Raw genomic sequence first — 12602 nt, 5'->3', positions numbered from 1 at the left:
GGCCTGCGCCTCGCCGACCCGCGCCTCGCCCGGCCACCCTCCACCACCGCCGCGCCGGATCGGGGCCGGATCCGGCCGGGCCAGCCGTCCCCGCCCCGACCCCGGCCACCGGTGCCCTCTCCGGCCTCCTCCCTCGTCGCCGGCGCCGCCCAGCTCCGGCGAGCCCGGCCCCGCCTCGATCCGCGCCCGGATCTGGATCCACGAGGTTGACCCCGAATTCCACTAAGTCCTCAGGATTTTTGCATAATCATGCCATGTTCATCGCATCACATCTCTGCACTCGTAGCTCCGTTCCATGCGTGTGATATGTCAAATTGTTCGTCTCAACGAGTACTTCATTTCATCTCATTTCATAATTTTCATTTGAGCTCATCTTGATGCCCGAAATGCTGTTGGAAGAGTGCATGTTGATGTTAATCTGCTGGAACTGTTATAACATGCTCATTTGTCATTTTTGCCATGTTTGATGTGTGCATCCTATGAGGTTGAGCTCTAAATGTGTTTTGATCTATGCAATGCCATCTTTTCAGAGGTACAATCCATGTATTTTTATGACTTGTGTAGTGAGTGCATCAAGCTTGTTAAGGAGAGTACTTGTTGTTGTTGTTTTCCTGTCAGATTCTGTTATGTTTTGATGCTATGTAAACCTGCTTCCACAAGTTATTCTATGCATAATCTGGAGATGTTCACTAAGGATGAATTGTTATACATGTCTTGCTCTATCCATTCATGCCCCTGGTTGCATTTATAGACTACTGTAGCTTATTGTAATCTTGCTCCAAAGTTGCTAAATAATGTTGCTGTCAGCCTGTTTACATTAAGTTCAGTTTTGGCCATATGCTTTTCTAGTGATCCATGCACGCTATGACCTTGATCTTGCCATGCTTAGCTTCATAAACATGCCTTCTTGCTGTTGGTTGCCTTGACATGCCATGTATTGCTCTGTGGTGAGTGGTTCAAGCTCACCAACATGCCTACTTATTGTTGTTCCTGCCATGTTTGAATCTGTAATATAACTTGCCATGTTTACATGGGTGCCATCATATTTTCTGGTCCTTTTTGGCTCATGGTCAGTAAGGGACTTTTGTTCTATGCAATTAGTAGATTCATGCCATGCCTTTGTTTTCCATGATAAGTTCCTGTAACATGTTGTTTGATAGCTCTAAACATTGCAACCTGATGTTATTTCCTGATAAGTCTGAAACTGTTATTATTTGCAAACTTTCCATGTCTTTTTGAGCATGTTCTAGTTGTTTCTGGAGGTAGCTCAGTGTTCATGTTTTGTTATGCTTTACCTGTACTTCATGCCCATGCCTTTTGTTATTATGTTGAGATGTTGTAGCTTGTTGTTTTGGTGCTTGCAATATGCCTAGTTGCTGTTTTGGACAGATTGTTGAACCGTTGCTCCGTTTTGAGTGTGCTCTATATGAAACTTGCTTAGAATTGCATGTAGTTCCATATTATCATGTTGCATCCTTGTTTTGAGGTGTTTGTTTGATGTTTGTATGCATTTTGCATCAATGCCATGTTTGACTTGTTTTGCTCATATCTTCTAGGCCGTAGCTCCGAATTAAATGAACTTTATATGTAACTTGACTAGAATTTCGTGTAGATCCTCTTGGTGCTCTTTAACTTAATGTTTAACAACTTCAACTTAATATTTATTCAGTTCTGGACCAATTTTGAAATATGCATATGAGGACTTACCGGAATTGTTATATGTTGTTTCCGGCCTCATTTAAACTTGCCTTGACGTGTTGTTCTTGTTTGCATCATCTCTTGCCATGAGTAGCTTCATGTAGCTTGGTCATGCATCATGCTTGTTGTGCATCATGCCTTGTTCATGTGTGGTGTGTTTACCATGTTGTGTGCTTCTTCTTGTTAGTTCCTGTTCCGTTGCGATCGTGAGGATTCGTTCATCTACGGTTGGTTCGGCTTCATCCGTTCGTCTTCTTCATGGACTCGCTCTTCTTCCTTGCGGGATTTCAGGCAAGATGACCGCTACCATGGATCTCACTACTATCATTGCTATGCTAGTTGCTTCGTTCTATCGCTATGCTGCGCTACCTATCTTTTGCTCTTTAAGCCTCCCCAAATTGCCATGAACCTCTAACCTTTGACACCCTTCCTAGCAAACCGTTGTTTGGCTATGTTCCCGCTTTGCTCAGCCCCTCTTATAGCGTTGCTAGCTGCAGGTGAAGTTGAAGATTTCTCCATGGTGGACAGGGTTATGTTGGGATATCACAATATCTCTTATATTATTAATGCATCTATATATTTGGTAAAGGGTGGAAGGCTCGGCCTTATGCCTGGTGTTTTGTTCCACTCTTGCCGCCCTAGTTTCCGTCATACCGGTGTTATGTTCCCGGATTTTGCGTTCCTAACGCGGTCGGGTGATTTATGGGACCCCCCTGACAGTTCGCTTTGAATAAAACTCCTCCAGCAAGGCCCAACCTTGGTTTTACCATTTGCCTCACCACCACCTACTTTTCCCTTGGGAGTAATTAACCCAAGGGTCATCTTTATTATAGCCCCCCGGGCCAATGCTTGTCTAAGTGTCGGTCCAAACTAGAGCACCGTGAGGGACCATCCCTTGGCAACTTGGGTTACGTCGGTACCTGTACGCTTAGCTTATCCGGTGTTGCCCCGAGAAACGAGATATGTGCAGCTCCTATCGGGATGTCGGCGCATCGGGCGGTCTTGCTGGTCTTGTTTTACCATTGTCGAAATGTCTTGTAAACCGGGATTCCGATACTGGTCGGGTCTTCCTGGGAGAAGGTCTATTCCTTCGTTGATCACGAGAGCTTGTCATGGGCTAAGTTGGGACACACCTGCAGGGTATAAACTTTTGAGAGCCGTGCCCGCGGTTATGTGGCAGATGGGAATTTTTTAATGTCCGGTTGTAGATAACTTGACACCAGATCCGAATTAAAACGCATCAACCGTGTGTGTAGCCGTGATGGTCTCTTCTCGGCGGAGTCCGGGAAGTGAACACGGTTTTCTGTGTTATGATTGACGTAAGTAGGAGTTTAGGATCACCTCTTGATCATTACTAGTTGACGACCGTTCCGCTTGTTTCTCTTCTCGCTCTCTTTTGCGTATGTTAGCCACCATATATGCTTAGTCGCTGCTGCAACCTCACCACTTTACCCCTTCCTTTCCCATTAAGCTTTGCTAGTCTTGATACCCATGGTAATGGGATTGCTGAGTCCTCGTGGCTCACAGATTACTACAACAACAGTTGCAGGTACAGGTTGTGTGATGATCATGATGCGAGAGCGATGCTTACTTGTTTTGGAGTTCTTCTGCTTCTTCTTCGATCAGGGGATAGGTTCCAGGTTGGCAGCCTGGGCTAGCAGGGTGGATGTCATTTGAGTTTCTGTTTGTGTTTCATTCGTAGTCGGATGGTGCTCTGATGTATTATGATGTTGTATTCGTGCGGCATTGTATGCCTTATGTATGTATCCCCATCTATTATGTAATGTTGATGTAATGATATCCACCTTGCAAAAGTGTCTCAATATGCGGGTCTATCCTTGGTGGGACCTTCGAGTTCGTTTTGGATAGGGTCGCATATTGGGCGTGATAGTCATCTAGCTACTTACATGGACCTTAAGGTACTAAGGAAACTATTCACACATGAACCAACAAGGTTCATGAAGATGGCTCTGATGATGGATTCCACCTACGGCAGGGTGCTGGAATAGGTCTCCAGGTTGGATTTCCTCAGAACGAAAACTTGCGATGGCAGAAGAAATCATGAAAAAAATGTTGCTGAGGGTTTCTTGAAATATACTCCCTTCGTCCAAAAATAAGTGCCTCAACTTTGTACTCACTTTAATACAAAGTTGTTGAAGGAAATATGCCCTAGAGGCAATAATAAAGTTATTATTTATTTCCTTATTTCATGATAAATGTTTATTATTCATGCTTACATGTGTGAATACATAGACAAAACATATTGTCCCTAGTATGCCTCTACTTGACTAGCTCATTAATCAAAGATGGTCATGTTTCCTAACCATATACATGTGTTGTCATTTGATGAATGGGATCACATCATTAGGAGAATGATGTGATGGACATGACCCATCCGTTAGCTTAGCATTATGATCATGTCAGTTTCATTGCTACTGCTTTGTTCATGACTTATACAAGTTCCTCAGACTATGAGATTATGCAACTCCCGAATACCGGAGGAACACTTTGTGTGCTACCAAACGTCACAACATAAATGGGTGATTATAAAGGTGCTCTACAGGTGTCTCCGAAGGTGTTTGTTGGGTTGGCATAGATCGAGATTAGGATTTGTCACTCCGTGTTTCGGAGAGGTATCTCTGGGCCCTCTCGGTAATACTCATCACTATAAGCCTTGCAATCATTGTGACTAATGAGTTAGTTGCAGGATGAAGTATTACGGAACGAGTAAAGAGACTTGCCGGTAACGAGATTGAACTAGGTATGATGATACCGACGATCGAGTCTTGGTCAAGTAACATACCGATGACAAAGGGGACAACGTATGTTGTTATGCGGTTTGACCAATAAAGATCTTCATAGAATATGTAGGAACCAATATGAGCATCTAGGTTCTGCTATTGGTTATTGACCAGACACGTGTCTCGGTCATGTCTACATAGTTCTTGAACCTGTAGGGTCCACACGCTTAACGTTCGATGACGATTGGTATTATGAGTTTATGTGATTTGATGTACAGAAGGTTGTTCGGAGTCCCGGATGAGATCACGGACATGACGAGGAGTCTCGAAATGGTCGAGACATAAAGGTTGATATATTGGACGGCTATATTCGGACACCGGAAGTGTTCCGGAGAAGTTTCGGATAAAACCGGAGTACCGGAGGGTTACCAGAACCCCCCGGGGGGTTAATGGGCCTCATGGGCCAAGTGGTGGAAGAGAGGAGCCAGGCCAAGGTGTGGCGCGCCCCCAGCCCAAACTGAATTGGACTAGGGGGGGGCGGCCCCCCTTTCCTTCTCTCCTTCCCCTTCCTTCTCCTCCTAGTTGGACTAGGAAAGGGGGGAACCTACTCCTACTTGGAGTAGGACTCCCCCCCTTGGGCGCGCCCCTTGAGGCCGGCCGGCCCCCTCCTCTCCTCCTTTATATACGGGGGAGGGGGACACCCCATAGATACACAAGTTGATGAAGTTGATCTTTTAGCCGTGTGCGGTGCCCCCCTCCACAGATTTCCACCTCGGTTATATCGTCGTAGTGCTTAGGCGAAGCCCTGCGCCGGTAACTTCATCATCATCGTCACCAAGCCGTTGTGCTTACGAAACTCTCCCTCGGCCTCAGCTGGATCTAGAGTTCGAGGGACGTCACCGAGCTGAACGTGTGCAGATCGCGGAGGTGTCTTGCGTTCGGTTGGATCGCGAAGACGTTCGACTACATCAACCGCGTTACTTAACGCTTCCGCTTTTGGTCTACGAGGGTATGTGGACACACTCTCCCCCTCATTGCTATGCATCACCTAGATAGATCTTGCGTGATCGTAGGAATTTTTTTGAAATTACCGCGTTCCCCAGCAGTTGTACTAAAGTTGAGGGGCGGAGGGAGTAGGATTTATGGGTGGAAGAAACAACGTAAGGCGGTGCCCATGGGGCCCACACGGCCTAACCACGCGGGTGGGCCCCTCGGCAGCTTTCGACACTTTCTAGACTCTTCGTGTCTTGGAAAAAGTCATATTAAATCCCTGGTTTTTTTAACCACCGTAGATATGGATTTTCTGAAAAGATGAAAACATGCAGAAAACAACAACTGACAATGTGCACTGAATTAATAGGTTAGTCCAGAAAAATTACTATAAAAATATTCGAAAGTGATATTATAATAGCATGAAGAAATAAAAAATTATAGATACATTTGAGATGTATATTAGTAGCTGACTTGAGTTCCAAAGACCCCTTTCCCTTATTGACTTCTTCAAGCATCTCGAGTTTCTTTCACAAAGGCCCAAACTCTAACTTTTACAATCAAAGATTATAAAACCATCTTCACCATATGTGGGTTTGACAATTGTTGTTAGGAACATGACCTTCCCTATATTGTTCTTATTTTGAACAATCCACAAAGGGCCTTCTTGTTCAGAAAGGAGATAATAGGTGCACTTTCTTTTTGACATATCAAACCACTTCTCATCAATGTGTACAATCCTGCTCATGTCAAGCTAGACCTGACATTTTCCAATGTTGTTTCATCCAACATGAAAATGCAAATCTTGAGTGTGGCTATCTTGTTAGCTGGCTTGAGTAAAGACTTTAAAGCTGCTCGTGTGATGCTTTAGCTTGCCCCACTTGAACATTGTGTGCAATGTTATGCAGCTAACATCCGGAGACCTAGAAAGAGCTCCGAGTGTCTTCATCTATTTAGCGGGATTATAGACATCCTAGACCTTGTGACCTACTCTCTTTTTTGTTAGAAACATCGGCTTCTTGACCTTTTGCAATCTGATCATGTGCTTGTTTCCATATTCTCTCAACAGTTCCAAGACTTGTATGCAAAAGGTTAGCAACAAGCTCTTTGTCCTTTTTCTCAATTTCTCTATCTTTGGTCAGTGCTTCCAGCGACGTAAGCACAAATCTATGATCATATGGCAGTTCTCTTCTTATTGGCTGATCAACACCTGCAACACATGGAGCAAGTTCACAAATCTAGGGGAGGAGTGATGACGATGACGCATGTGTGCTGTCTTGACGAGACCCTCTCTCGAGTGGTGTGTGTGGGGTATCTTATGTGTACTGATCAATGGTTGTGATGGTTTTTGTCCGGTTCTCCATAGTTAACTGGCAATCTGTTTTTTGCTCGGTTTTCCCCAATTAGCCGAGCAACTCTTTTCTTCTTACTGAATACAGGATAACTGCCATTTCAAAGAGAAAAAAATCTCTGGTTGTGTACTCAAGTTGCCTGCATGATCTTGATTTGCATCAACATGTGCATGTGCATCTTCCTCTTCTTCTTCTTTTTGACAAATGTATCTTCCTCTTCTTGATTTAACTCATGATCATGATCTTCATTTGCATCAACATGTGCATCCTCTTCTTGATTTAACTCAAGATCATGATATGCATCCTCCTCAGCAGAAGAGCGCCGGCGTGGATCTAGTACACTGGATCGCGGCCTGCCTGCTCGCCGGCGCCTGGTTCACGGCCTGGAGCGCAGCAGCCCGGTAGGGAGGCAAAGGCATCGCGCTATGGGGAGGCAGAGCTGGGGGAGGCGGAGGGTGCGGCCTGAGAACTTTTTGAAATCTGGAGGGTCTGAATGTAAAATTAACTTTGTGTACTAATTTTTGTCTGTTGGCGACAAGTACTTTGGTACGGAGGGAGTAAAATATGGGTCAAACATAGCGTTAGCATATTCGAGCAAGTAGGAGTAGGCAAAATGGCCCAAATGGTCATCTACTATTTTCGACTTATAGTGTATATAAACTTCCAGAAACACTCAAATCTTACATACACTACCTGCTACTAACAGAAAAAAGAAGTCTAGAAAAGATACCCACCATGGATTTTTTTTTTCCTCCAGGTCATTTCTCTATCTAGACAGAATGTGAAAAATACTCCAAAATTACGAGAAGGCAAACGGTAAAAGAAACCAAAACTAGACCAACACTAGGTTATTGACATTGATCTGACTATCTGTATATTGCTAAAGTCGCATTCCAGCTAGCTGAACTTGGCTTCAATTTAGACAGAAGATTGCTGGTTGCAATGGACTATGAGATATGCTCTTCGACATCTCCTGCATCCACGACTTCATCATGCCTCCTCCGACGGAGAAAGTATCTCCAATTCTTCTGGTGAACCAACCTCCTCTGATACATCTGCAAGTGCCTCGAGCATGTTCAAAACATCATTAGTATCATCCAAATAATACTTGGCCTTGCTTGGTTTCTGGCCGACTGTGCAGGCATAGAGCGAGGTTTGGGGATCAACAATCCTCCGCCTCATAATATCAGCTATTCCTTCAAACATATCCTCATCTGATCGATCATCACCTATGCAGAGGACAAAATCTGCTTGTCTTTTATTCTCTGTCAGCATCGATAGGATCTTCTCCGCGACAAATCCCTTGCTGACACTCTGCAATCCAACAGAAGCATTTTATGAACTCTGGGAAGGCAGCAAGTAAATGGTTGCCAGACAAGAAATCAGTTTCCAGAAAGAATCCAGGATTTGTTTAATGAACTAGTATATCATTCACTGTCAATATAACTCTTATATATAGGCCCCTCACAAGTTAGCATGCAAAATTCACTATCACAAGTGGAGGATCACAACACATAAAGATGAGACATTAGATTCTATATTATTGTGGCCTAGTCACGGTAGATAATATTGCTCTGAAAATCAGCATCTACTGACAAATAATGGCTTGCTCATCTCCACAATACTAGATTCAGTATTTTGCTTCTGAGGGACTACAAAATACTAGATGTATGATGTATGGAGAAAAGTAGTACCTGAGGTTTAACCTCTACAATGTGTTGGCCACTCTTCACAGAGACTGGCTCATTGGCAAGAACACTCTCCAAATGATCTAACATTTCTTTTGCTTGTGCAGATCCAAAACCAGGGTCAGCATCTTGGTGGTGCCAGACCAAAGCACTCTCTTTGGTTTCAATATACGAACCATCAGTAGCTTCTGTATACAGGTTCATTACTGGCTCAGCCATTTGCATCCATCCAAACTCTGAGCACTGGTTATTTATTTGCCATTGCTCATCTCTGGTTCGCCTGACAAGGAATAGCTGTTGAGATGAAACTTGCCATAGAACTGAATATTTCAATTCAAATTAACCCCATGAATACAAAGAATAACATTAAACGAGGCACAAACTGAAAATTAAGAACGTGTTAATTATATGCAGGATGAAGAACTGATTCCACTTGTCTCCCAGCTGTTATATAGTTCAACATTCACTGTATTACTGCTTGACTGGGCTATGAGACTTGCACCTAATGGTTGCTGCTGAAATAATTTCTACCAACTGATGGTACTAAAAATCTTCCAATTTTTATCAGCATGTTGTATAGTTGCATCTGCATACTGGTCTTACTTCACCCTAACCGAAAGAAAGTTTCCCTATCCAAGTTTAGCCCGATGAGGTTGACACATGAATGTTCATGCAATGGTAAGTACTCAGTAGAAAAATTGACAGTAGGGTTCTCCCCCACTGTTTCCCGCACAAAATCCATCCATGGTAAATGCCTAACAGTATAAGTGCAAAGTGCAACCAAATAGATTTAAGAGACTTCATGGTAATCACAGCTCTATACAAGAAGCCTTCCCTTTTCTTAAGCACTTACGGAGTTACAGCTTCAATGCATGACTCATGGCTAACATGAGAACTATTAGGGTACAGCCTCTAATTTTGTGAACTCTTGAATTGGTCCACAAACATATACTGCTTTTTTCTACTATAATTTCATCCTCATGTAAGTAAAGTCAATATATTAGTCATGTTCTTAGTACTTGTAGGCTCCCCTACTGATGATCTGGATGATGTTGATGTGGCAATATCTGATATACCTTCAGAACCAACATTCAAATTTATAATTGATGATGCATGTTGTTACTTTTGCCCAAGGAATGGGTCTACACGGAATGATGTATTGATATCTGCTGTCCCCAGAACACCAATGGGGGTATGATCCTGTACCCCACAACATAAGATCTGAGAAATTAAATTGTTGTTCAAATGATCGTTCTATGATGTCACCACGTCATATGCCATAATATTGTTAATACTTCCATAAAACACAAAACTCTATTTTTTTTGTGAGTGTCTGAAATATGGTTGATTTTGCATTTGTTTATACTTGAATCTGGAAACAAGTACCAGTGAAAGTATCAGAAGGCGCAAAGTCAATGCAAGACAGGACAGACCCAGTGCATAGAAGCTCCCACACAAGGTGGGGTCTGGGGAGGGATTATAGGAACCTAGTCTTACCCCTGCAAAGTGCAATGCAGAGAGGCTGGTTCGAACCCAGGACCTCTTGGCACAAGTGGGGAGGACTTCACCACTGCGCCAGGCCTGCCCTCTAAAGTCAATGCAAGACATGTTAAAAAAAAAAAGTAATAATCGTAATTGAAAATTCAAGAAAATGAAGTGAGAGCATACCTCATAAAGTAACCATGTTCAGCCGCAATGCCAAGCTCAGGGCAAGAGTTGAACCACTTCTCAAGGCTACTCCTACCTCTTCCACTTACAATGAAAACAACATTCTTCTTATCAGCACAAAGAGCATTCATGATGTTAACAACAGTCTCATTTGGAGTTCGATTGATCGTAGTTTGTGGTACTAGAGTTCCATCATAGTCCAGAAGTATAACCCTGCTGTTCGACTTCTTGTAATCAGCAACAATAGAATCCACTGTAAGCTTTTTGAAGTTGCGGTCTAGAGCAACCACTCTAAATCCAAATCCAAGTCCAATACCCCAGCACCTCCTCCTAAAATGGTCCCTGCAGCTTCTCTCCAGATCATGAATATAGCTCTTAGACCAATAGGCAACATCATGTGTGCAGACATATCGATAATGCTTCTCATGGCGCAATTGCTTTTCATTCTCTGACAAAGCAATGGACTCGTTCATTGCCTCTGCTGTTGTATCAATGTTCCAAGGGTTCACCCGGATTGCTCCACTCAATGATGGCGAGCAACCTATGAATTCTGACACAACTAGCATACTTTTCCTCTTTGGTGCATCACCACCATCCAAACCAGGAATCCCCTGTCTACACACAATGTACTCATATGGTGTGAGGTTCATCCCATCCCTCACTGCAGTAACAACGACGCACTCAGCCAGAGTGTAATATGCCATCCTTTCCACACTCGACAATGTCCTATAAACAAGCTCCACAGGACTATACCCCGACCGCCCAAACTGTTGATTAATCCTCGTGCAACTTTCCTCGATCTCAGCCTTTAATCCTTGCACGTCCTTCCCACTACCACCCCTTGGGTTTGCAATCTGCACTAGCACTGCTCGGCCCTGCCATTTTGGGTGTGTCTTGAGCATATGCTCAAACGCAAGAATCTTCAGGTTAATCCCCTTGAATATGTCCAGATCATCCACACCAAGCAAGACAGTCTTCCCATGAAACTGCTTCCGTAGCTCTGCAACACGCGACTCGAGATCAGGAAGCTGGAGCTGCGATTTAAGCTGCACCATGTTAATCCCAACAGGCATGATCTTTATCCCCACAGTGCGGCCAAAGTAATCGAGCCCAATGTAGCCTCTCTTGGATTGGTACTCGATTCCGAGCATGCGGCTGCAGCAAGAGAGGAAATGGCGGGCGTAATCAAAGGTATGGAAGCCAATGAGATCACAGTTGAGCAAGGATTTGAGGATCTCGTCACGGACGGGCAGGCTACGGTAGAGCTCCGATGATGGGAATGGGCTGTGCAGGAAGAATCCGATGCGGAGGCGGTTGAATCGGCGGCGCAGGAAAGAGGGGAGCGCCAGGAGGTGGTAGTCGTGGATCCAGATGTAGTCGTCGTCGGGGTTGAGGACCTCGATGACGCGCTGCGAGAAGAGTTTGTTCGCAAGGACGTAGGCCTCCCAGTTGGAGCGGTCGAAGCGGCCACCGTGGTCGGAGGTGAAGGGGAGCATGTAGTGGAAGAGCGGCCACAGGGTCTGCTTGCAGAAGCCGTGGTAGAAGCGGTCGGAGAGGTCCTTGGGGAGGAAGGCCGGTACGCAGCGGAACCTGTCGAGGAGCGCCTGCGCGACGTCTTCCTGCTCAGCGGCTGGCACGTCGGCGCGGAGGGAGCCGACGTAGAGGACCTCCATGTCCTCGGGGAGGCCGTCGCGGAGGTGGAGCAGGAGCGAGTCTTCGTCCCAGCAGAAGGTCCAGCCGCGGCCGTCGGGTCGGCGCTCGCAGCGCACGGGGAGCGTATTGGCGACAACGATGATGCGGTCGTTGGCGAGCGACGACTGCACGTCCGAAGCTACGCTCCCCGCGCGCTCCTCGTCGAGCTCCGCCAGCGTGCCCGGCGTCGTCAACGTCCTCTGCATCCGCCTCGGCCGCGGCGGCCGCCCGCCGCCACCCCCGCTGGAGCCCCCGTAGTCGAGTGCCGAGAGATTCCCATTGGCGAGATCGAGCAGGTTGGTGTAGGATCGCGAGAACATGGTGGCGAGACGATCGAAGCCCGCTCGTTCGTGCCCTCGCCGCCTCGAACGAGTAGCTGGATCGATCCAATCCAATCTAGTTGGCCTCAGACCCGATCCTCCCGATGCTCCTCCCCCGCCTGAGCCCTAGGAGCGGCGCCGGAAGATGCGGCGTGCAGGAGGTGACGAGGGCTAGGTGAGAGCCCAGGGAGGAGGGCACGGGGGAGGTGCGTGCGACACGCAGCTCTCAAACGGGGCAGATATTTTATTCGCAAAAGGAGAGGCAAGTCCGTTCCATCTGGGCCGCGCAGAGACTGATCGGACGGACGGTGTTCACGAGGCGACGTGGAAGGCCTCCGCCAGCAGCTGCGGCGACGCACACATGCGGGAATGCCTATGCCGCCCACTGCCACCGGGCCTAGACCTCTCACTGGGCCCACGGGGCCAACCAAGATGGAACAATGGCTCGAGCAT

At 46.0% G+C, this 12602-nt stretch overlaps 1 protein-coding gene across 1 annotated transcript; it reads right to left on the bottom strand.

Moving 5' to 3' along the window:
• Window positions 1–7370: 7370 nt before the first annotated feature.
• Window positions 7371–12354, bottom strand: LOC119308118 (probable alpha,alpha-trehalose-phosphate synthase [UDP-forming] 7). The gene is made up of 3 exons (XM_037584244.1): window positions 10138–12354; window positions 8476–8749; window positions 7371–8095 (listed from the first exon to the last, which is right to left on the bottom strand). Exons 1-3 carry the CDS (start codon window positions 12147–12149, stop codon window positions 7772–7774), a joined length of 2610 nt encoding a protein of 869 aa, XP_037440141.1. The 5' UTR covers window positions 12150–12354; the 3' UTR covers window positions 7371–7771.
• Between the last annotated feature and the right edge of the window lie 248 nt (window positions 12355–12602).

This window comes from Triticum dicoccoides, chromosome 5B (assembly GCF_002162155.2).
Source record: "Triticum dicoccoides isolate Atlit2015 ecotype Zavitan chromosome 5B, WEW_v2.0, whole genome shotgun sequence".
NCBI lineage: Eukaryota > Viridiplantae > Streptophyta > Magnoliopsida > Poales > Poaceae > Triticum > Triticum dicoccoides.
This window is presented reverse-complemented; position numbering and strand designations above follow the sequence as displayed.